The following is a 26,006-nucleotide window of genomic DNA, read 5'->3' on the forward strand; positions in this document are numbered from 1 at the left end:
CCAAGTTTTTTAGGTTATATATTAGCTGGATATTGCAAAAACATGACAGACACATAATTTGACCTTTGACCTTGACCTGACCTTGACCTGGGCCTCTAAAATCGGGCAGCCCCCTCTCAAAAGTTTTGTATGGTCCTAAAGTAGAACTGTGCCAAATTTGGTCCTTTGGGCCAGTGTGTCACGATATCACTTAAATTTGGACTTTAGCCACCCCACTAGTTGGAAAAAGTGTCTCTACGTTGTGAGGCATGTTCAATAACCATGACATTTCGCCACCAGCAACATTAAAAAAAACCCAATAATTATAACGTTTGTGTCTTCACTCTGCTGTTTTGAGATAAAAACAGCTGACAGCATGGACATGGAAAAACCCAAATAATGCTTGCTTGTTCATGATAAACATGGCTAATGATTTACAAAAAAGTACAAAGTTTGTCCCAAACCTCTGCCAAAGTTTCTTTTTATGACATGTTTTGACATTGTTTTTGTTTAATTGAATGATCATACAAAGAGCGTCATAATTTAAAATATAAGATAAAATTACTGTATTCATCAGCTGAGTTAAAGGTTTCGAGACATCTGATGAGCAATGGAGAGATCTAAAAAAGTCAAAATGATCTATTTTGCTCTATTAGTCTGCGTGTGCCAATTGAAAAGCGGGGTTAAGCAATCAGTTCACTTTGTCTGTCTATCTGTATGTCTGTCTGCAAACGTCACTTTATGATCAAGCAACAACAAAATTTCAATTGAATGCTAAATTTTAATGAACATGAATCAGAACATGAATCGGAAAACAAATCTGCATTTTCTCAGTACTTTGCCTTTTCATTTGGTAAATTGTACGGAATCTTGTCCCGTACGTACATGTGCAGAGAGGAGGAAGGTGATTCTTTTTTCCAAGTCTGTCTGTCAGTCAAACATGATTGAAAATCATTCCAAACAGGAAACTTGATGTTTTTAGGCACATCATAAAGGACAAACAGGCATGAATATCTAACGTAATGTGTTGCCTCGTTGTTGTTGTTGTTGTTGTTGTTCTTCTTCTTCTTCTTCTTCTTGTTGTATAGCCCTGGCCAGTTCTTTCAAACTAGCTTGTGGCATGGAAACAGCTGATTAATCTCCCAGAAGTGACCAAGAGATCCCCCACATCCAGGATGGTATACCCCTGCCTTCACAATGTCATGGCCAGGAGACGGACACGGACACGGAGACGGAGACGCACACACACACACAGAGAGAGAGACACACACTTGCACAGAGACACACACTCGCACAGAGACACACACTCGCACAGACACACACTCGCACAGAGACACACTCGCACAGAGACACACTCGCACAGAGACACACTCGCACAGAGACACACTCGCACAGAGACACACACTCGCACAGAGACACACACTCGCACAGACACACACACTCGCACAGAGACACACACTCGCACAGAGACACACTCGCACAGAGAGAGAGAGCGAGAGAGAGAGAGAGAGAGAGAGAGAGAGAGAGAGAGAGAGAGAGAGAGAGAGAGAGAGAGAGAGAGACTTGACTTTTATGTGCTTTTATTATAAAAGTATCAAAACACACATGGAAGAACACCGCAAAATTTTTACAAGAAAAAGAAAGTTGTACAAGCAAAAAGAATGTATATACATGTATATGTGGACATTGAGCGTAAGTATAATTTACAAAAACAAACTCAACACCTCATCTGTAAAACAATCGTCGTTCACACTGCCGAAACTTATCCGGGCCGACACTATTCCTTTGAAGCAAAACAGCACATTTTCATCTCTGCCACTCAATTTGATCTTTCTAGTTTTATATATTGCGAGTTTAGCAATTCCGCACAGAAAATTCAAGAAAGGGCCCGCTGTCTTGTTCTTGGTGCTCCTTTCAATGCCATACACAAAAATTGCAACAGAAAAAACAAACTGAAATTTATAAAAGAGCTGTTGGAGGAAACAAAAAAGGGGTACCAATCTCTTACATTTCACAAAAGCATGGGTCACATTTTCAGCCTCTTCACAAAAAGGACAAACATTCAGTACAGAAGGATCAAACTTATTAAGTAAGTATTTGGTGACCAGGGCCTGATGAACTAGTCTCCAATTTAAGTCTCCGGTTCGACCTAAGGTTGGAGACCTATACATCTCTTTCCACACTGGAGATAGGAACGAATTAGCCGGAATGATCTCATCCCACCGATTTTTTAAAGGTTTTGTGAAACCCGGTATAAGCACCTCTTGGCATATCCCATAAATAACTTTTTTTCCCATCACATGGAACACACCGCAACCATCTGACTTTGAAAAGACACCCTGTTGTTTTTTTGAGGTGACTTGGAGCTCGGGGAAATAGAGACGAGAGTCCACCACTTCATCTGCCCCAGTCCACCCGATATTTAATTCCCTGAAAGTTTTAATCACAACTCTCAAAACTTTGTCCACCATTCTAGATGACCGAACCCCCACTTTTGATGTGAGAGAACCGGTGGATAACCATCCATTTAGGGAAGGCTTCATCAGGTCTCGCACTCTGTTTATGCCATTACAGGTGAAGCAATGCATAAATGACCTGGAGGTTGAAATTTCAGGGAATAAAGGATTCAGAACCAATGGCTCATGCATATATTTTTTTGCATCGTAGGACACCTCTAATCGTTGTATTCCAAGGACTTGCCAGGCATTCAGAAGGCTCTGATGAAACTCGGGGAGCAGAGTCGTGTTGACATGCTGCAGGTCCATGAGGAAGAGCTCTCGGTCATACTTCAACCCATCTGCTTCCTGCAGCCAAGCGTTTGTGAGAGGCCGCCACGGGACACACTCACCATACAATAAACGCTTTATCGTCCACATGCGGAAAGCCATTATCCGACTCGGAACATGTATCAAGCTTTGGCCACCTGCATTTCGGGGTCTGCACACCGTGTCTGGTCCAAGCCAATGGTGGCCTCCCCAGAAAAACTGAGTTAGAACCCTCTGAATGCATGTGACCAAGTATCTCGGAGGTTGGAGGGGGATAACTTTATGCCAAATAAAAGGAACCACCAGGTTATTTATTATTGTCACCCTTGCCTTAAGCGATAGAAGGTGGTGCAACCGTTTCCATCTAGCCAGTTTCTGCTTAATTCTTTCCAAGAAACCCTCCCAATTTTTTTGTTCATATGCTTGGACTCCGAGAAATAACCCTAAATATTTAAACCCCTCTTTGTTCCACTGCATTCCTCCTGGTAACACAGGCAGAGCTGAGGAAGGTGGACTGGGGCCCACCCATAAGGCAACACTTTTGTTCCAATTTACTTTTGCCGTGGAGGCGAGCTCAAACTGGGACAGACATCGAAAGACCTCCCCCACATCATTTTGGCTGGAAACAGCAACACAAATGTCATCCGCATAAGCTGAAGTAACCATTTTGTGGTTTTTTGTTAAGGAGACTCCTTCCAGTGAGTTTCGGAGCAAAGCTAGTAAAGGTTCGACCGAGAGACTGTATAGCATTCCTGAAAGCGGGCAGCCCTGACGGATGCCTCGCTGAAAGGGAAAAGGGCAACATAAGCTGTTGTTTACCTTCAACAGACAGGATGCATTTTCATACAACAACTTAACATAGGAAACAAAATTTTGTCCAAAACCAGCTCTCTGTAGTACAGCAAACAAAAAAGAATGGTCAACACTGTCAAAAGCTTTTTCTTGATCTAAAAGAACCAAACCAAAACCATGAGATGTAGTACGACCGAGACTGATCAAGTCTCTCACCAAAAAAATGTTATCGTAAATAGAACGCTCAGGAACACAATAAGACTGATCAATATCAATCAAAAGGGGGATGACTTCCTTTAGACGTATCGCGAGCGCCTTCGACAATATTTTATAGTCCGTATTTAGGAGTGACACAGGCCGCCAATTTGTGGCGTCTTGCAAGTTCCCTTTTTTTGGAAGGAGACACAAAACTGACCTCCGGCAACTTAGTGGCAATTCACCTTGTTCAAGGCTATCATGAAAGATGTCAAGTAGAGTAGGGCCTAGAATGTCCCAAAAGGCCTTGTAAAATTCAACTGGGAGGCCGTCAAGTCCAGGGGCTTTCCCATCTTGAATTCCTTTAAGAGCAACAGTAAGTTCTCCGAGAGAGATGCCAGGCTCCAGTTGTTGTCGCTGGTCTTCAGACAAAGATGGGAGCAGTTCAAACATCTCGTTTCTGTTTTCCTGGTTCACAGTTCTCAAGGCAAACAGCTTTGAATAAAAGTTTCGTAATTCATCTTTGATGTCACTTAAGACAGAAGTGCACCGGCAGAAGAGCGCAAAGCGTGAATTTGTTGAGGGGTCTTGGCTGTCTTTTCCAGGTTGAAAAAGTCTTTGTTTGGTTTGTCAAGTTGGATATTGTCCATTCGCAGTCGGACAAAAGCACCAGATGCACGCTCTCTCACCATTTCAGCCAGTAGTGTTCTTTTCTCTGACAACTGCTGGACATTTTCGTTGGACATTCCAGATTTCTGCTCACAATAAAGTATATCGTTTTTTAAGGCAGTTATCACACCAAGTGTGTTACAGGTATTATAACGACAGTATTGCTGGCAAAAACACTTAATTTGGGATTTTGTGCAATCCCACCATTGCCTTAAATTTAGGTATGAAAACTTTTGCATTTCACATTCCTTCCATACCATTCTGAATGCTTCTTTGAAATGCTCACTTTGTAAAAGTTTGACATTGAAAGTCCAATATGCACTTCTACACACGTGATGAGGTAGGCCACATACAACAACAACCATGTGATGATCAGAAAAACCAGATGGCCTTATATATGAATTCTTGACAAGATTTACCTTATCATGGTTAACATAAATTCTATCCAAACGAGCCATTGTCAAAAGATTTCTTGCGGCACAAACCCACGTGTACTGCCGGATATTAGGGTTCTGTACCCGCCACACATCCACAAGTTGAAATTTTTTAATGAGCTGTGCCAAAGGCCTTGCACTCGGTGGATGAGGCTCAGGAGTGTTTCTATCAAGTTGTGGGTTGAGGGTACAGTTGTAGTCTCCCCCCAAGCAAACCAACATGGACAGGTCAATAGTGCTTAAAAAACCTGCTAACTTGTGAAGAAAAGCACTTCTTGCAGAGTTCGCACTAGGGCAGTATACATTAGTCGTGCAAATCTTTTGGTTACCGCTGACAAACTCCACAGATAGTAAATGGCCCTTGCAAATTTCTCTACATCTGATCTCCAACGGCTGGAGTCTAGGATGTAAGACTATTGCAACACCAGCCTTGGCATCAACAAAAGCACTGGAGAAAAAGTGACAACCTTTAAAGATATTACGCCACTCAACCTCAGAAGACTGATTTGCATGCGTCTCTTGTAACATCAGCACATCAATTTTTTCATTCTGAAACATTTGAAACACCTGGAGGCGACGCACACAACTGCGACCACCGTTGATGTTTAAGGATGCTACTTTTATCTCCACTCTGTTAACTATTCATAAAGTTCCTTGCCCGCTCGAGTTACACATTTTCTTAGCCTCTGGAATTGAGGTTCTGACATGTTAACCTGATACGGTTCACGAATCATGTTCTTTGCAGTCAAAATAAAATCATGCAGATTCGGAAAGTAGTCTTTGATTTTTACATGTCTTTTCCTGAACGTTTCTTCAAGGAACTTGATAACATTTTCTTGAGAAACCATGGTGATGGTATTGTCATCACACGCCTCACTCTCTTGAGCACTTGAAGCACTAAAGAGTGGAGTAGAAGAGGTTTCATCAGAATCAAGTGCTTCATCTTGATCTGCATCTTTTCCTCCTATTTGCTGAACACTTAGTTTTGGAAACAGCAATTCTACAGGGTCAAGGACCTCTGCACTCTTTGCAGACCCTTCCAAATTTACCATATCCCCTGTCGCTATAAGTATGTCCCCCACCTCATCATCCCTTTCATTTTTATCAGTCAGGGAAGGGTTAACGTTATCCTCACAGTCGCAAGGACTTTCCCCTTTATCTATTTTTTCCTCACTGGCAGATCCAGCTGCTAACTCGTCTGAGCGAGTTTGGTTATCAGGACAAGGACTTACCACAGCCTGAGAGGATCGACTATTTTCCGGGTCATACTCAATCTCAGCAAGTGGTGCCAGCGAATCTTCCTCATGTACACACACTTCCTGTACCATCTCCATTACCGCCAAGGAGTTTCCGGTGTAGGCCTCACCCTGGAGGTCCTGCGAACCTGACACGATCTGAATCTTATTTTGTTTTTCTTCGGAATCACAGGATTCATCACTTGAACGCTTCTGACCTTTTTTCCTGGTGTCCACTACGGATACTTCCATGGTATCGTCCGCACTGTCGTGTACCGTGGACGAAATGAGAGAGGGTTCAACCACTTTTATTCCCACCTTAAGTGGAGGGGCAGGGTTAGTCACCTCACGTTCTAAGTCTATCACTCCCTCCCCCACCCCCCCGGTCGGGGGGGACGGGTCTGGCGCTTCACTCACCGCAGTCGGTGCGGTGGGTGGATTAACCACTCGATCCGCCTCCTCCCCTTCATGGTGCGGTGAAGAGGAGTCGCTCCTCACCAATCCTCCGCGTTCCTGCGGTTCAACCGCATTGGGACAGGCACTCCTCACATGCCTGTAAGCCCCACACTCGAAACACGTCATAGCCTCCGAGGAGGCATACATTTTGTATTCAAAGCCGTTGATTTTCACACTCAACACGACATTGAGCGTTTTTACATTTGCAGGCAGTATCATGTACACCACTCTCTTAAAGGACATGACATGTTTGAATCGATCGCAAACATTTCGCATCGGCACCATCGAAATCCTCGATACGACCTTACCGAACTTGTTTAATTGTTCACGTAACTCCTCATTTCTAATAAATGGCGGGATATTACTGATGTTAATCTTTACCGTCGGGGCTTGTAAAGCGAACACAGAGAGGAACGTGTTCGGTTCAATGAACAAGCCTTGTTCGACTACACTCGCTACCATGTGCTCCTCGGACAAAAAAACGACAAATTTCTTATTCATACGAGAGGCAGCGCGAATACTGTGTGCACCAACGATGTTTCCAATGGCGGAAAGCACATCGTTAATTTCCACCTCGTTGGGAGGAACACAAGCTAGCCCGTGTTTACGAGTTAGCGATTCGTACGTATCAATGCGGAAACGTTCGCCCGCCATTCTAACTCGACCAAATAAAAGTTCGTAGCCAAGAACAGAGAGAACCCAATGTTTGTCGAACACCAACAAACAGATCAAATCCCCCCCCCCCCCCCTTGTCCGGACCGGACAAGAGGGTATCAAACCTAAATAATCGAGCTAAAGTAAATAAAAAACGTGCGTTCTAAGCACAAAAATGGCTTACAAAGCGCCGTCAAAGCCAGTAGGCCGCACCCAACAAGGGCCCGCTCTCAATCCTCTCTCTCTCGAAGACAAGGGTGCAGAACGGATGAAAACACAATGCCGAAGCACACAGGATGGAGAAGGAGAGGGAGGAGGGCAGGGGAAAAACGCAACGGCCTCACCAAAGCACAGAGCAGTTGCTCACAGCCGCCATGACGCCACGCCCACCACGAGAGAGAGAGAGAGAGAGAGAGAGAGAGAGAGAGAGAGAGAGAGAGAGAGAGAGAGAGAGAGAGAGAGAGAGAGAGAGAGAGAGAGAGAGAGAGAGAGAGAGAGAGAGAGAGAGAGAGAGAGAGAGAGAGAGAGAGAGAGAGAGAGAGAGAGAAAGAAAGAAAGAGAGAGAGAGAGAGAGAGAGAGAGAGAGAGAGAGAGAGAGAGAGAGAGAGAGAGAGAAAGAGAAAGAGAAAGAGAAAGAGAAAGAAAGAGAGAGAGAGAGAGAGAGAGAGAGAGAGAGAGAGAGAGAGAGAGAGAGAGAGAGAGAGAAAAAGAAAGAGATAGACAGACGTGAGGGAAAAGGCCGGTCCATGTGGACCGATTGGCACTCTGACCATGACTGCGCTGCCCTGACGAATCCAAGCAACAGGGGAGAATAGGGAAGATTTGGCCCCCGACTTGTGGAGGGAGGAACAACCACAGCGAAGAGGCGTCTACGATAGTCGCAATGTGATGTGTTAAATCAGGTGGTGTAAAAGACGCTGCATAAATGGTGTAAATGTCCGAAAAGTTTTTTTTTTTCAATGGCCTTTAAAATCTTTATTTTATTTCAATTGAATTATACTTGAACATGAGAATGCAAATCGTCTTTTTGGCACTTTCAAAAACCTTTCGTTTAGCAGTACTTGGACACAATAATTTAATTCAAAATTAAATATCAAACATCAAAATATAATCTTTTGTCTATTTGTTTTGTAAGTGGAGGAACAATTCCGTGTAGATTATTCGTTATGCTTCAGGGAAATGAATGCTTTAATTGTTAATGCTGGTCACATGACATGCATGTTTCGGTGGCTGTCCTTGGGTGGTTGCATATCAGTATCTCCACCAACACGCAGACAGTTCGTTTTCCAAAGGATTATTGATCCGTTTTCTCTCGCGTTGATCTGCTTCCTCGTTTAGCCAGTTTCCCGCATCGTGATCTTTAAAATAGGCTTTGTTCTGAGAGACGATATAAATTCAGTACTACCGTGAAATGGGTTGAATAGGGACAACAAGGTGAATAGGGACAACAAGGTGAATAGGGACAACAAGGTGAATAGGGACAGCAAGGTGAATAGGGACACAAACTGAAAAAAGTTCGGAAACTTTTTTCGCTGAAAATTGATAACCATACTGATTTGTTGATATTTGGGTTGAAAGTGTTCTCTTGTTTTTTTAAAAGCAACTTATAGTCCCTATTAACCCCATATATGGGTTAAATAGGAATAAATAGGATTTTTATGGCTGTCCCTATTCACCCCGTTTTACGGGTCAATAGGGACAGTCACTAATACAAAAAAATAATAATCAAGAAATAGGGACAGTTTGGAGAAACTTTTTATCCCATATTTTTTTTCATTGGCTCCGTGGTTTATATTATGGGTGCATATTATGTGCATCCATCTGAGCTATCAATTTAGCAATAAGTTGGAAACTCAGGATTGTTTCTTGATTATTATTTTTTGTACTAGTGACTGTCCCTATTCACCGTAAAACGGGGTGAATAGGGACAGCCATAAAAATCCTATTTATTCCTATTTGACCCATATATGGGGTTAATAGGGACTATAAGTTGCTTTTTAAAAAAACAAGAGAACACTTTCAACCCAAATATCAACAAATCAGTATGGTTATCAATTTTCAGCGGAAAAAGTTTCCGAAGTTTTTTTTTTTTAGTTTGTGTCCCTATTCACCTTGCTGTCCCTATTCACCCCCATTTTACGGTACCTCTAATACTATAATTTCAAATGTGAGGCTAAGTTTCAAACTTTGACAGGTTGGTATATATATTTTTAGGTGGATTAGTTGATGTAATTATGGGTGGCAGGATAACTAATAGGTTCGCAACACTCCCCTCTGAGCTGTCTATCCTGGGTTTGAATCTCGGCCAAACTATAAACTTTCATCCTGGTGTTTTACAGGCAGGGTGATTCATCAATATGTGTTGGTGGACCATCTGATGGATGTTAAGCTCGGTGTCCCTTGTGCCAACATTAGTTGGTAAATGTTCAAGATCTCGCAATTTCCTCTGTGAAACGTAGGCAAGTTATCGCCGGCACCGGGAACGTATTACGACAAATACAAATTCCTGCCAGTTGAATGTTAGACCTCGACAAGTAGTTCCAGAAAAAAATCTTGGGTTAGAACGGAATTCACAAAGAGGTGGGAATACCTGGGCCCATTAAATAAGTTGTGATGTAAACACGAGGGTTGTGGTGGAAGTCATGTCTTGCTGATGGTCGTGTGCTTTTGTACGGTTGTTGCATTCTTGATATCAGATGGGATAACGACTCGGCCCTTTAATATTACCCTAGGCCCACAAACCTTCCAGGCCCTCTCTCAATCTTGATTACCGCACGCACAAATACGAAACGTATCCTACAACCCTGATGTCCAGCGAGTCAGGACGGAGCACGCAATGGTGACGACAAACTACTTTATTAATGATAATACATACATGAATAATCAATGCATCATTCGTTACCGGTAATTCGTCATTTCTTACCTGTTGGACGATAGATCACAGAAGCCTATGACATGTCTTGCTGATGGAGAATTCCTCGACAATGTCATGAGATGACAGGGATGTCATGAATGTGTTCTCAATTGCAAGTAAACTAATGGCATTCAGACTTTTCTGGCCCATTAATCGCAGATTTTTCTTCACATGTTTCAAAACTGAAAAGGATCTTTCCGCATCTGAGCACAAATATCTTCTTTTTTATGTTTTCGGATGTTATGTTTTCACCCCAGTCTGTCTGTTTGCTTGTCTGTGAACAGGATATCTCAAAACGTTGTGGACAGATTCTGACGACTTGGTAAACAGGTTGGATGTGCGACTAAGACGAATCGATTCAATTCTGGTGAAGATTCGAATCCAGATCTGCATCCGAGAATTTGTTTTTGATCGATTCTTCACCATTGAGAGATGGGGCTAAAATCGATGATGTATCATGGAATCTCAAAAAGCTATGGAGGGATGCGGATGAAACCTGCTCAGGTTGTGTGTGACTGGGATGAATCTATTCGATTGTGCTGAAGATCCAGATACGGATGCGGGAATCTGAAATTTAAAAAAGTGATTCTTCACCATTGAGAGATGGGGCCAAAAATGATTTGGAGCATAATGTTTCAAAAACTTGGTGGATGAAATGGGTTTGTGACGAGAACAAGCCGATTCGATATTGGTTCATGTCCGGATCCAGATCCAGCCTATCAGTGGGATGGGATACAAAATGTAAACTGTTCAGCTTGGTGGAGGTATTTGCTCTGCTGAAGGTCATTCGAGTTAACCTTGTGTTGTGAACTTAAACCTATTTCGGATTCATTCAGTGACATTGATGCGAAAGTTCATTCCATAATTCTTCGACCATTAACAGTTCTCTGTGAATCTTTTTAGCTTGTTTATCAAATGCTCAATTGGCACGCAACATTTGGTGTTCGATATAAACGAAAGACAATGATTTTAAACACTTTATTGTTCTTTGTAAACACCCTCTTTAGATACGCCATTATGAGCAGCTGCTGGCACGTCAATCCCAACGAACGACCCTCGTTTGACAAGTTACGGCGACAGCTGGAAGACCTCCTGAAGTCTTTGCCTGAGATTATCTATGTCAACACCGAGGATGTGCCTACGGGAGCTGCTGGGGGGTTGCTTGACCCTTTAAAAGAAGCTGATCACGGACTGGAGAACGTGGCAAAACTTCCTGAAGATTGGATGGTCTTCGCCGATGTGCACTGCGTGGTAGATGAGCCTGAGAAGCGCTACGTTGTGCCACCATCTTCGGAGCTTCAGCACAACAAGCGAGCCATCACGTCGGATGAAGAATTTGTGTGAACGTTACCGAAGAGTCAACTGTTTGTTTTTCTTCCACTCCTGCTATTTCTCTTTGCATTCCGTGTCCTCTTCTCATGGATTTGCTTGCGTTTCTACTGCACAGACTGTGCTAAAGAAACCCATCAAATTGTAGCTCCAATGCGTTCTTTTGCACTTTGTCTCTTGTACTGTCATCACTTTTGGCGATTCTTTATCTTGTGGACATTTGATATCGTCGAACTTCATGTTGACATTGAGGCACAATTTTGTTACTGTCAGTGGTATTTGGTCAAACATTCTCTTTTCTGTAGCCAGGATGGGCGTATGAAGTAAATCATTACTTTAAAGTGAAGGAACCACCAACTAGTATACCTGCCCATCGGGCGAGGCTCAGGTCTGACCTTTCAATCGCCGAGTGGTCTTCGTCCAGGACTATGCAGGCATCATGTGTCAGGTGGCAAGTACCCCAAAGGGGGTTGGATCACCTTCCTGCGATTGCGCAGATGGTGAGACCTTTGTCCCCTGCCCCTCCTTGGGGGAGGGTGCTTTATGTCTGGTGCGCAGTTTCTGTGCAAGCCCAAGTGGAGACCACTTGGTCAAAACACCTGACTTGAGCTTTGCCCTACTGGGCAACTACACTAGCTGGTGGAGTCTTCATTTTTGAGCATAGATCTGTCCAATTACAACCTTTTTTTGCGATGTAAATAATTAACAGTTGTGTCTAAAGAAAAAGAGGACTTCACTCCAACAATAAACCACAGTGACCTTCCTTCTGTTTAAAAAGAGAGCATAAGCACCATTTATGTGTTTGGCGTTGCAGATAATGAAGAGTGTCAGTGTACTGGCATAGCAGAGGTCATGGATTCAAATTCAACTGAATGAAGCAATAATAAAAATTTAGATTTTAAGCTTCTGAAAACTGAACTAGTTTCAGGAGATTTGCCATGTTGATATGAGATCGTTAGGAAAAACCCAATGAGCTTGTGATTGCCCTTCACCAACAGGGTCATCTGCCTGCCCTGCCCTCTCCAATCTACTTGTGGTGCTCGGTCGCATTATACTTAGGGTTGCCTTTTAATGCCTTCGAGGCATCTGGGGATGGGCGCCAAAATGCCCCCTAAAAGTCAGTGCTGCCCAACGTCCCCCTTACAAACGAGGAAAAATGAATAATACGAGTTTGACATCTGCTCCAGCAGATGAAAACTTTCAGGTAGATGCCTACATAATTCGGAGCTTTAATCACGTCGGGTCATGACTCCGTTTGGTAGTTCATGGGCCCTTTTAAAAATTGCTAATCTTGATTCAATTTTGATGCCTTTCTTAATAAGCCAGAGACATGTAATATATATTCTCCTAGCAGCAAAAAGCGTCACTGTGTGAAAAGCAGACAGATTGTGTAGAGCATCACAGCCATGCTCCGGTCTCAGAACATGCTGCACCATAAATCCAGATAAAGTGGCTTTTCAGCACTTCGCCATAACTCGTACGCTGGTTTTTAGTAATATACATTTCTTACAATTACTGATAAATTGGTTTTGCACCTGGAAAATTTCCCAGCACCTGCTGGGTGGAAAATAACCACTTCAATAAACTGTGTAAAAGTTTGTTCCTTTGAAACTTTCGACATGTGAAACCATGTTCTATGAATTAACAACATTTCAAATGACGAACATAGTGTTATATGGTAAAAGGAGTTGTATTACTGCGTGCACCTTTACTTTTTAACTTTCATTCTGCTGGATTTACTTGTGCATGAGATAAAATGACGTATGTATTTTGTTTATTTCGTCACGGTAACTGCCGATCCTTAATGAATGTATTTTTTAAGGGATTTCTTTTTTTTTAAACACAGATTGTACTAAAAACGACTTCGGCTAAGGTTTTGTGCACAAACTTCGAAATTGTAATAAAATATTGATTATTGATTTGTTGATCGAATTATTTTTTTTGAATAATATTTATAACAGATTTTATATTTACCTCCACCACCAAAGGTGCATGGAGGTTGTGTTTTCAGCCTTGTTTGTCTTTTTGTCTGCCTGTGAACAGGATATCTCAAAACTATGTGGATGGATTCGGATGAAACCTGGTGGACAGGTTGGGTGTGTGCGACGAGGACGAATTGATTAGATTTTGGTGACGATCCGAATCCAAATCCAGATAAGAGAATTTAAAAAACAAAATTTAAGTGATGATCTTCACCATTGAGAGATGGGGCCCCAAAACAATGTATCGCACAGTATCTGAAAAAGTTGTGGATGTTTTGACAAAACTTGGTGGATGAGTTGGGAAATTGACAAAAACAAGCCGATTCGATTTTGGTTGAGGTCTGGATCCATATCCGGCCTATCATTGGGACACAAAATGTAAACTGTTCAGCCTGGTGGAGGAATGCGCTCCACCGAGTGCCGTTCTGGTGTTAATCATATTGTCTCGAGGAAATTAACAGAATCGCATGTGAATTAACTGGTTGATCCAAAAGGTGATGTAAAGGATGGGATCAAAATAAAACTGATTCAAATTAGGGATAGTTTGCCTCAAACAATTCGTCGAAGGTACCAGTATCTGACTTTGGTTATGCTAGGTGTTTTTTTTTGTTTGTTTTTTTTGGGGGGGGGGGGGGGTGGTAGGGGTTCTATTCCAGGTCAAACCTCGTGGAAGAGCAAATACTCTGAGCAGATTGAGAAGCAACAGAACAAAAGTAAAAGCACAGAGGAAAGATGGGAGGAACATGAACAGCAGGGCTGAAGGACAAAATAGATGGAGAATTGAACAAACTAGTGAGATACCTGTGCGACGCACGGGTGGGAGGCCAGAAGCAAACAGGCAATGCAGATACGGCGAATGCTAAAGCATGAAACCAATAAATTCCACATTCCTGTAGCACCTTCAGTCGCACATCAGACATGGACAGCAAGTTCGTGAAGGACTTCCATGAAAAAGGTACCCGTTCGCAAACAAACTGGTACGTTCACGTGTTGAAACATCGATCGTGGGTCCATGGCGAATCTGCATATGGCGATCCGCGAAGTTCACGTTTAGAAAGTAGAAACCATCACGGCATGTCGTCATTCACTTGAACTCGATATCTAGTTTTTCATTACAAACAACATAATTCCAATCACAAATTAATCACAAAATAAACTTTTAACAACATTGTTAATGTTTCCTTCATTGTAAAAACTACCAAGTCAAAAGTTAAAAGGATTTTGAGCTGATAGGTGTTACAGCCTTGGCAAGATCGATGGAGACAGCGATCTGTTAGCTTATACACCACCCAAATAGCTATGTGGAATTCTCTCATGTAGAGATTAAACTCACGTTGTTTGAACTTTGGCCAAGGTCATTATTTACTTTTAATGATGTTTATATACAAATCAAAAAGAAGATAATTGGTTTTGGGTCGTCCTTTCCGCATATCTCATGGGATTGTGAGTTGGAGAGATGGCTGTGATGGTGGGGAGGGAATTGGCATTCTCTCAAGAAGGGATTCAACTCATGTCCTTAAAAAAGGTCTTTGTCCGAGGTTACCGAGTCCGATCGGTGCAGCTGTGCAGCGATCGGTGCAGCCGTTTGTGTGGCACCCGGGAAAATAACGTTAGGCGGGAGTCCAAACCTGAAAATGCTGGAGGCCAAAGCTGAAATTGGAAAAACAATATACCCTATTTTACTCCAGGAGATCCCAGCATTACCCACCCAAAATATCGTTGCGATCGGTTCAGCCGTTTTTGCGGTACCTTCGAACGGATAGACAGACAGACAGACAGACAGACAGACAGACGGACGGACATTTGGTGAATTATAGGAAGATAATGGGTGTGGCAGAGGATGTAGCAGAGGATGCACAGGGTGGAAAAGATGGAGACGGAACCAAACTCCCAGGAAGGAAAAATTGGAAATTTGAAAGGTGGGCTTGGAGTGTGGTGGTGGGGAGGAGAGGGAATGTTAACGGGGGTAGAAACGGTCATGGTTTTGGATGGGGGGTGTGATCTGAGATGGTGGTGAACAGCTGTCATGAAGGCTTGGAGGGAATAATGGGATTGGAGGGAATGTGAAGGTTGGCTCCAAAGAAAAAAATGAATGAATGAGGAGGTGAGCATGCAGTGATGTTGGATTTTGGGAGTTTTACCAGAAGGTGTGTGCCCTGCAGAAACCTGAGGGTAATAAATCACGGAAAGGAGCAAAAGGTTGAAGACCAGAAAGGAGGCAGTATGAGAAATGTTTTTCTGCAATCACCTGTCTGCAATGGGACAGTGATAGGCCCATAAACTCAGCTTTGTCGCAGGACATTCCAATAATCTCGAAGGCCTTGGCTTCCAATGCATCCAACTGAGCAAGATGTGAGGCAGGGGCACCAACCCGGAAAGGAGAGCAGTACTCCATCAAGCTGTGGATGAAGGCCTTGTTGGTTGATAGGGGTTCAGGTGTGGCAAGGAAAGACTTTGTATGACGGAGGATGGACATTCAGTGACTGGCTTTGGAGGCCAACTTTAAAATGTGGTTTGACCAAGAAAAATCATGGCAGGTAGTGAGACCCCAGGAGTTTGATTGACTGAATTTTGAGCGGGTTGTTAAGAAAGTACAGATAGAATGGCTTGCCAGACTAGTCTGCTGTCTTAGTCAGTATCAGGACGTAATGCTCACCTTTGGAAGAAATCACTAGTCACACACACACACACACACACACACACACACACACACACACACACACACACACACACACACAGAGACACACACAGACACACACACAGAGACACACAGAGAGAGAGAGAGAGTGAGAGAGAGAGAGAGAGACACACACATACACACACACACACACACACACAAACACACACACACACAGAGAGACACACACTCGCACAGAGACACACTCGCACAGAGACACACTCGCACAGAGACACACTCGCACAGAGACGCACTCGCACAGAGACGCACTCACAGAGAGAGAGAGAGAGAGAGAGAGAGAGAGAGAGAGAGAGAGAGACAGAGAGACAGACAGACACATAGACATGAGGGAAAAGGCCGGTCCATGTGGACCGATTGGCACTCTGACCATGACTGCGCTGCCCTGACGAATCCAAGCAACAGGGGAGAATAGGGAAGATTTGGCCCCCGACTTGTGGAGGGAGGAACAACCACAGCGAAGAGGCGTCTACGATAGTCGCAATGTGATGTGTTAAATCAGGTGGTGTAAAAGACGCTGCATAAATGGTGTAAATGTCCGAAAAGTTTTTTTTTTTCAATGGCCTTTAAAATCTTTATTTTATTTCAATTGAATTATACTTGAACATGAGAATGCAAATCGTCTTTTTGGCACTTTCAAAAACCTTTCGTTTAGCAGTACTTGGACACAATAATTTAATTCAAATTTAAATATCAAACATCAAAATATAATCTTTTGTCGATTTGTTTTGTAAGTGGAGGAACAATTCCGTGTAGATTATTCGTTATGCTTCAGGGAAATGAATGCTTTAATTGTTAATGCTGGTCACATGACATGCATGTTTCGGTGGCTGTCCTTGGGTGGTTGCATATCAGTATCTCCACCAACATGCAGACAGTTCGTTTTCCAAAGGATTATTGATCCGTTTTCTCTCGCGTTGATCTGCTTCCTCGTTTATCCAGTTTCCTGAATCGTGATCTTTAAAATAGTCTTTGTTCTGAGAGACGATATAAATTCAGTACTACCGTGAAATGGGTTGAATAGGGACAGCAAGGTGAATAGGGACAACAAGGTGAATAGGGACAACAAGGTGAATAGGGACAGCAAGGTGAATTGGGACAGCAAGGTGAATAGGGACACAAACTGAAAAAAGTTCGGAAACTTTTTTCGCTGAAAATTGATAACCATACTGATTTGTTGATATTTGGGTTGAAAGTGTTCTCTTGTTTTTTTAAAAGCAACTTATAGTCTCTATTAACCCCATATATGGGTTAAATAGGAATAAATAGGATTTTTATGGCTGTCCCGATTCACCCCGTTTTACGGGTGAATAGGGACAGTCACTAATACAAAAAAATAATAATCAAGAAATAGGGACAGTTTGGAGAAACTTTTTATCCCATATTTGTTTTCATTGGCTCCGTGGTTTATATTATGGGTGCATATTATGTGCATCCATCTGAGCTATCAATTTAGCAATAAATTGGAAACTCAGGATTGTTTCTTGATTATTATTTTTTTGTATTAGTGACTGTCCCTATTCACCGTAAAACGGGGTGAATAGGGACAGCCATAAAAATCCTATTTATTCCTATTTAACCCATATATGGGGTTAATAGGGACTATAAGTTGCTTTTTAAGAAAAACAAGAGAACACTTTCAACCCAAATATCAACAAATCAGTATGGTTATCAATTTTCAGCGGAAAAAGTTTCCGAAGTTTTTTTTTATAGTTTGTGTCCCTATTCACCTTGCTGTCCCTATTCACCCCCATTTTACGGTACCTCTAATACTATAATTTCAAATGTGAGGCTAAGTTTCAAACTTTGACAGGTTGGTATATATATTTTTAGGTGGATTAGTTGATGTAATTATGGGTGGCAGGATAGCTAATAGGTTCGCAACACTCCCCTCTGAGCTGTCTATCCTGGGTTTGAATCTCGGCCAAACTATAAACTTTCATCCTGGTGTTTTACAGGCAGGATGATTCATCAATATGTGTTGGTGGACCATCTGATGGATGTTAAGCTCGGTGTCCCTTGTGCCAACATTAGTTGGTAAATGTTCAAGATCTCGCAATTTCCTCTGTGAAACGTAGGCAAGTTATCGCCGGCACCGGGAACGTATTACGACAAATACAAATTCCTGCCAGTTGAATGTTAGACCTCGACAAGTAGTTCCAGAAAAAAATCTTGGGTTAGAACGGAATTCACAAAGAGGTGGGAATACCTGGGCCCATTAAATAAGTTGTGATGTAAACACGAGGGTTGTGGTGGAAGTCATGTCTTGCTGATGGTCGTGTGCTTTTGTACGGTTATTGCATTCTTGATATCAGATGGGATAACGACTCGGCCCTTTAATATTACCCTAGGCCCACAAACCTTCCAGGCCCTCTCTCAATCTTGATTACCGCACGCACAAATACGAAACGTATCCTACAACCCTGATGTCCAGCGAGTCAGGACGGAGCACGCAATGGTGACGACAAACTACTTTATTAATGATAATACATACATGAATAATCAATGCATCATTCGTTACCGGTAATTCGTCATTTCTTACCTGTTGGACGATAGATCACAGAAGCCTATGACATGTCTTGCTGATGGAGAATTCCTCGACAATGTCATGAGATGACAGGGATGTCATGAATGTGTTCTCAATTGCAAGTAAACTAATGGCATTCAGACTTTTCTGGCCCATTAATCGCAGATTTTTCTTCACATGTTTCAAAACTGAAAAGGATCTTTCCGCATCTGAGCACAAATATCTTCTTTTTTATGTTTTCGGATGTTATGTTTTCACCCCAGTCTGTCTGTTTGCTTGTCTGTGAACAGGATATCTCAAAACGTTGTGGACAGATTCTGACGACTTGGTAAACAGGTTGGATGTGCGACTAAGACGAATCGATTCAATTCTGGTGAAGATTCGAATCCAGATCTGCATCCGAGAATTTGTTTTTGATCGATTCTTCACCATTGAGAGATGGGGCTAAAATCGATGATGTATCATGGAATCTCAAAAAGCTATGGAGGGATGCGGATGAAACCTGCTCAGGTTGTGTGTGACTGGGATGAATCTATTCGATTGTGCTGAAGATCCAGATACGGATGCGGGAATCTGAAATTTAAAAAAGTGATTCTTCACCATTGAGAGATGGGGCCAAAAATGATTTGGAGCATAATGTTTCAAAAACTTGGTGGATGAAATGGGTTTGTGACGAGAACAAGCCGATTCGATATTGGTTCATGTCCGGATCCAGATCCAGCCTATCAGTGGGATGGGATACAAAATGTAAACTGTTCAGCTTGGTGGAGGTATTTGCTCTGCTGAAGGTCATTCGAGTTAACCTTGTGTTGTGAACTTAAACCTATTTCGGATTCATTCAGTGACATTGATGCGAAAGTTCATTCCATAATTCTTCGACCATTAACAGTTCTCTGTGAATCTTTTTAGCTTGTTTATCAAATGCTCAATTGGCACGCAATATTTGGTGTTCGATATAAACGAAAGACAATGATTTTAAACACTTTATTGTTCTTTGTAAACACCCTCTTTAGATACGCCATTATGAGCAGCTGCTGGCACGTCAATCCCAACGAACGACCCTCGTTTGACAAGTTACGGCGACAGCTGGAAGACCTCCTGAAGTCTTTGCCTGAGATTATCTATGTCAACACCGAGGATGTGCCTACGGGAGCTGCTGGGGGGTTGCTTGACCCTTTAAAAGAAGCTGATCACGGACTGGAGAACGTGGCAAAACTTCCTGAAGATTGGATGGTCTTCGCCGATGTGCACTGCGTGGTAGATGAGCCTGAGAAGCGCTACGTTGTGCCACCATCTTCGGAGCTTCAGCACAACAAGCGAGCCATCACGTCGGATGAAGAATTTGTGTGAACGTTACCGAAGAGTCAACTGTTTGTTTTTCTTCCACTCCTGCTATTTCTCTTTGCATTCCGTGTCCTCTTCTCATGGATTTGCTTGCGTTTCTACTGCACAGACTGTGCTAAATAAACCCATCAAATTGTAGCTCCAATGCGTTCTTTTGCACTTTGTCTCTTGTACTGTCATCACTTTTGGCGATTCTTTATCTTGTGGACATTTGATATCGTCGAACTTCATGTTGACATTGAGGCACAATTTTGTTACTGTCAGTGGTATTTGGTCAAACATTCTCTTTTCTGTAGCCAGGATGGGCGTATGAAGTAAATCATTACTTTAAAGTGAAGGAACCACCAACTAGTATACCTGCCCATCGGGCGAGGCTCAGGTCTGACCTTTCAATCGCCGAGTGGTCTTCGTCCAGGACTATGCAGGCATCATGTGTCAGGTGGCAAGTACCCCAAAGGGGGTTGGATCACCTTCCTGCGATTGCGCAGATGGTGAGACCTTTGTCCCCTGCCCCTCCTTGGGGGAGGGTGCTTTATGTCTGGTGCGCAGTTTCTGTGCAAGCCCAAGTGGAGACCACTTGGTCAAAACACCTGACTTGAGCTTTGCCCTACTGGGCAACTATACTAGCTGGTGGAGTCTTCATTTTTGAGCATAGATCTTTCCAATTACAACCTTTTTTTGCGATGTAAATAATTAACAGTTGTGTCTAAAGAAAAAGAGGACTTCACTCCAACAATAAACCACAGTGACCTTCCTTCTGTTTAAAAAGAGAGCATAAGCACCATTTATGTGTTTGGCGTTGCAGATAATGAAGAGTGTCAGTGTACTGGCATAGCAGAGGTCATGGATTCAAATTCAACTGAATGAAGCAATAATAAAAATTTAGATTTTAAGCTTCTGAAAACTGAACTAGTTTCAGGAGATTTGCCATGTTGATATGAGATCGTTAGGAAAAACCCAATGAGCTTGTGATTGCCCTTCACCAACAGGGTCATCTGCCTGCCCTGCCCTCTCCAATCTACTTGTGGTGCTCGGTCGCATTATACTTAGGGTTGCCTTTTAATGCCTTCGAGGCATCTGGGGATGGGCGCCAAAATGCCCCCTAAAAGTCAGTGCTGCCCAACGTCCCCCTTACAAACGAGGAAAAATGAATAATACGAGTTTGACATCTGCTCCAGCAGATGAAAACTTTCAGGTAGATGCCTACATAATTCGGAGCTTTAATCACGTCGGGTCATGACTCCGTTTGGTAGTTCATGGGCCCTTTTAAAAATTGCTAATCTTGATTCAATTTTGATGCCTTTCTTAATAAGCCAGAGACATGTAATATATATTCTCCTAGCAGCAAAAAGCGTCACTGTGTGAAAAGCAGACAGATTGTGTAGAGCATCACAGCCATGCTCCGGTCTCAGAACATGCTGCACCATAAATCCAGATAAAGTGGCTTTTCAGCACTTCGCCATAACTCGTACGCTGGTTTTTAGTAATATACATTTCTTACAATTACTGATAAATTGGTTTTGCACCTGGAAAATTTCCCAGCACCTGCTGGGTGGAAAATAACCACTTCAATAAACTGTGTAAAAGTTTGTTCCTTTGAAACTTTCGACATGTGAAACCATGTTCTATGAATTAACAACATTTCAAATGACGAACATAGTGTTATATGGTAAAAGGAGTTGTATTACTGCGTGCACCTTTACTTTTTAACTTTCATTCTGCTGGATTTACTTGTGCATGAGATAAAATGACGTATGTATTTTGTATATTTCGTCACGGTAACTGCCGATCCTTAATGAATGTATTTTTTAAGGGATTTCTTTTTTTTTAAACACAGATTGTACTAAAAACGACTTCGGCTAAGGTTTTGTGCACAAACTTCGAAATTGTAATAAAATATTGATTATTGATTTGTTGATCGAATTATTTTTTTTGAATAATATTTATAACAGATTTTATATTTACCTCCACCACCAAAGGTGCATGGAGGTTGTGTTTTCATCCTTGTTTCTCTTTTTGTCTGCCTGTGAACAGGATATCTCAAAACTATGTGGATGGATTCGGATGAAACCTGGTGGACAGGTTGGGTGTGTGCGACGAGGACGAATTGATTAGATTTTGGTGAAGATCCGAATCCAAATCCAGATAAGAGAATTTAAAAAACAAAATTTAAGTGATGATCTTCACCATTGAGAGATGGGGCCCCAAAACAATGTATCGCACAGTATCTGAAAAAGTTGTGGATGTTTTGACAAAACTTGGTGGATGAGTTGGGAAATTGACAAAAACAAGCCGATACGATTTTGGTTGAGGTCTGGATCCATATCCGGCCTATCATTGGGACACAAAATGTAAACTGTTCAGCCTGGTGGAGGAATGCGCTCCACCGAGTGCCGTTCTAGTGTTAATCATATTGTCTCGAGGAAATTAACAGAATCGCATGTGAATTAACTGGTTGATCCAAAAGGTGATGTAAAGGATGGGATCAAAATAAAACTGATTCAAATTAGGGATAGTTTGACTCAAACAATTCGTCGAAGGTACCAGTATCTGACTTTGGTTATGCTAGATGTTTTTTTTGTTTGTTTGTTTGTTTGTTTTTTGGGGGGGGGGGGGGAGTGGTAGGGGTTCTATTCCAGGTCAAACTTCGTGGAAGAGCAAATACTCTGAGCAGATTGAGAAGCAACAGAACAAAAGTAAAAGCACAGAGGAAAGATGGGAGGAACATGAACAGCAGGGCTGAAGGACAAAATAGATGGAGAATTGAACAAACTAGTGAGATACCTGTGCGACGCACGGGTGGGAGGCCAGAAGCAAACAGGCAATGCAGATACAGCGAATGCTAAAGCATGAAACCAATAAATTCCACATTCCTGTAGCACCTTCAGTCGCACATCAGACATGGACAGCAAGTTCGTGAAGGACTTCCATGAAAAAGGTACCCGTTCGCAAACAAACTGGTACGTTCATGTGTTGAAACATCGATCGTGGGTCCGTGGCGAATCTGCATATGGCGATCCGCGAAGTTCACGTTTAGAAAGTAGAAACCATCACGGCATGTCGTCATTCACTTGAACTCGATATCTCGTTTTTCATTACAAACAACATAATTCCAATCACAAATTAATTAGTCTAGTAGGAAGACTAGGTCCCCCTGCACCCCCCGGAGATATACTTCTAATCAGTGTTTCTAGATTGGAAAAAATGTGTAGAAAATGACTAGCTATGGCCCCAAGCTGAAAAAATGTCCCACATACCATTTTTATGCAAATTACTGCTGCAAATTTTATGCAAAATTATGCAAATTTTATGCAAATTTTTGATGAGGAGTAGAGTTGAGGGGTCTTTGAGGGCTTCATCGAGGTGCTCTCGGTTGCAAGACTGGGTCATTCTGAGAAGCACAGCAGGGTCAGAGATCATGATGTTCTCCTCCTCAGTGAATCTCTCCATCAACAGCCTCTCCATTGCCTCACACACTGTTTTGAGGCAAAAGAGGGACTTTGCGTAGGCCTTTCCACTGAGAACACCTTTGAGAGATCCACTTGTTACTAGTTGTGCCTCAAAGAGAATCTCTGCATATCCAGAACCACGCATCTTGTGTCCAGTGAGCATCCCGATGTAGTTCATGGATGTGTGGAAGGGTCCAATCGTTACTACATGACTAGCAAATTCATTTGGCCAGCGCCAGATGATGGGAAGGGCTTTCATGCAGACACCCAGATCAAATGTATTCAGGACCCATCTCTGACCCACCTCAGCAGTTGCTGCCTCGGAACGCTTCAGTAGCTCACGAACAACTGCGTTGTCTGTGATCGGTTGGTGGATAGGCGTGCAGTAGTCGACTGTTGATTTGCTGGGTGGGGGAGAACCAGTTGCAGAGGTGAAACCCCCTAGCCCAGGCACAGGCTGCAGGCCATTGCCATGCCATGCAGGCACCAGGCACAGACCGATCACAGACAACGCAGTTGTTCGTGAGCTACTGAAGCGTTCCGAGGCAGCAACTGCTGAGGTGGGTCAGAGATGGGTCCTGAATACATTTGATCTGGGTGTCTGCATGAAAGCCCTTCCCATCATCTGGCGCTGGCCAAATGAATTTGCTAGTCATGTAGTAACGATTGGACCCTTCCACACATCCATGAACTACATCGGGATGCTCACTGGACACAAGATGCGTGGTTCTGGATATGCAGAGATTCTCTTTGAGGCACAACTAGTAACAAGTGGATCTCTCAAAGGTGTTCTCAGTGGAAAGGCCTACACAAAGTCCCTCTTTTGCCTCAAAACAGTGTGTGAGGCAATGGAGAGGCTGTTGATGGAGAGATTCACTGAGGAGGAGAACATCATGATCTCTGACCCTGCTGTGCTTCTCAGAATGACCCAGTCTTGCAACCGAGAGCACCTCGATGAAGCCCTCAAAGACCCCTCAACTCTACTCCTCATCAAAAATTTGCATAAAATTTGCATAATTTTGCATAAAATTTGCAGCAGTAATTTGCATAAAAATGGTATGTGGGACATTTTTTCAGCTTGGGGCCATAGCTAGTCATTTTCTACACATTTTGTCCAATCTAGAAACACTGATTAGAAGTATATCTCCGGTGGGTGCAGGGGGACCTAGTCTTCCTACTAGACTAAATCACAAAATAAACTTTTAACAACATTGTTAATGTTTCCTTCATTGTAAAAACTACCAAGTCAAAAGTTAAAAGGATTTTGAGCTGATAGGTGTTACAGCCTTGGCAAGATCGATGGAGACAGCGATCTGTTAGCTTATACACCGCCCAAATAGCTATGTGGAATTCTCTCATGTAGAGATTAAACTCACGTTGTTTGAACTTTGGCCAAGGTCATTATTTACTTTTAATGATGTTTATATACAAATCAAAAAGAAGATAATTGGTTTTGGGTCGTCCTTACCGCATATCTCATGGGATTGTGAGTTGGAGAGATGGCTGTGATGGCGGGGAGGGAATTGGCATTCTCTCAAGAAGGGATTCAACTCATGTCCTTAAAAAAGGTCTTTGTCCGAGGTTACCGAGTCCGATCGGTGCAGCTGTGCAGCGATCGGTGCAGCCGTTTGTGTGGCACCCGGGAAAATAACGTTAGGCGGGAGTCCAAACCTGAAAATGCTGGAGGCCAAAGCTGAAATTGGAAAAACAATATTGAAGGAGCCGGGGCTCCCACGTCGATCGGAAGAATGGACGCGACAAAAAGCTAGAATTCATCTGAGTTGCTTTAATGAAATCAAACACTCAGGCACTCTGAAAAACCGTTTATCAGTCAGCAATATATATCTATTCCGCCAGGGGGTTTGCCCAGGCCCGGCGCCAGGGGGCGTGGCCCAGCGTCCTGGCTGCGGCCTGGCAAGTTGAGGGCGAGCCTGGGCGTCCTGGACGAGCCCGGCATGGTGATCGCTCCGCGTCCTTGATAGGTGCAAGGCGATTGTGAAAACTCAGCGGCAGCCGCTACACACGTCCCCCCAGAATCGACTTGCACCGGCAGGGTCAATTTGAGGGGGGTCCTGATGACCCGGCCGAAGCGACCCCTGGCGGGTCGTGGGAGGGGGTCCGGTGAGGTGGTGGGCGGTCGAGTGGGGGGCACCGTGGACGGGGGACGGCCTCGCCGCGGCGGAAGGGCCACCCGTGGTGGGTGGTCGACGTCCACGTGCGCCGGCTTGAGGCGGTCCACAGCAATCCGGTCCGACCTGCCGCCGATGTCGATGACGAACGACTTGTCGTCCCGTCGCAGCACCCGGAAGGGCCCGTCGTACGGCGGCTGGAGTGGCCACCGATGTGCGTCGTGGCGCACAAAAACATACTCCGCTGTGCGGAGTGCTGGGGGGACGTAGGACTGGGGGTCACCGTGGTGGGATGTTGGCACGGGGGCAAACCGTCGGGCGGCCTCCTGGAGGTCCGAGCGCTGGTGAGCTGCGGACCAGGGACTGGTAGCGTCGGGCACAAATTCGCCCGGGACGCGTAGCACCTGGCCATAGACAAGCTCGGCGGTGGATGCCTGGAGGTCCTCCTTGGGGGCCGT

At 43.4% G+C, this 26,006-nt stretch overlaps 1 protein-coding gene across 4 annotated transcripts in view; it reads left to right on the forward strand.

The window, feature by feature from the left end:
* The window catches only part of LOC137437592 (tyrosine-protein kinase receptor UFO), a 122,027-nt gene extending 108,686 nt beyond the window's left edge, over positions 1-13,341 (forward strand). For all 4 annotated transcript variants that reach the window (XM_078766081.1, XM_078766082.1, XM_078766084.1 and 1 more), the window contains one exon: positions 11,101-13,341. In XM_078766081.1, the coding sequence (XP_078622207.1) occupies positions 11,101-11,437 (337 nt within the window). In that variant the 3' untranslated portion in view covers positions 11,438-13,341. The remainder of the gene's footprint in view (positions 1-11,100) is intronic.
* Positions 13,342-26,006: the final 12,665 nt, after the last annotated feature.

Source organism: Myxine glutinosa, chromosome 12, assembly GCF_964187855.1.
Source record: "Myxine glutinosa chromosome 12, kmMyxGlut1.1, whole genome shotgun sequence".
NCBI lineage: Eukaryota > Metazoa > Chordata > Myxini > Myxiniformes > Myxinidae > Myxine > Myxine glutinosa.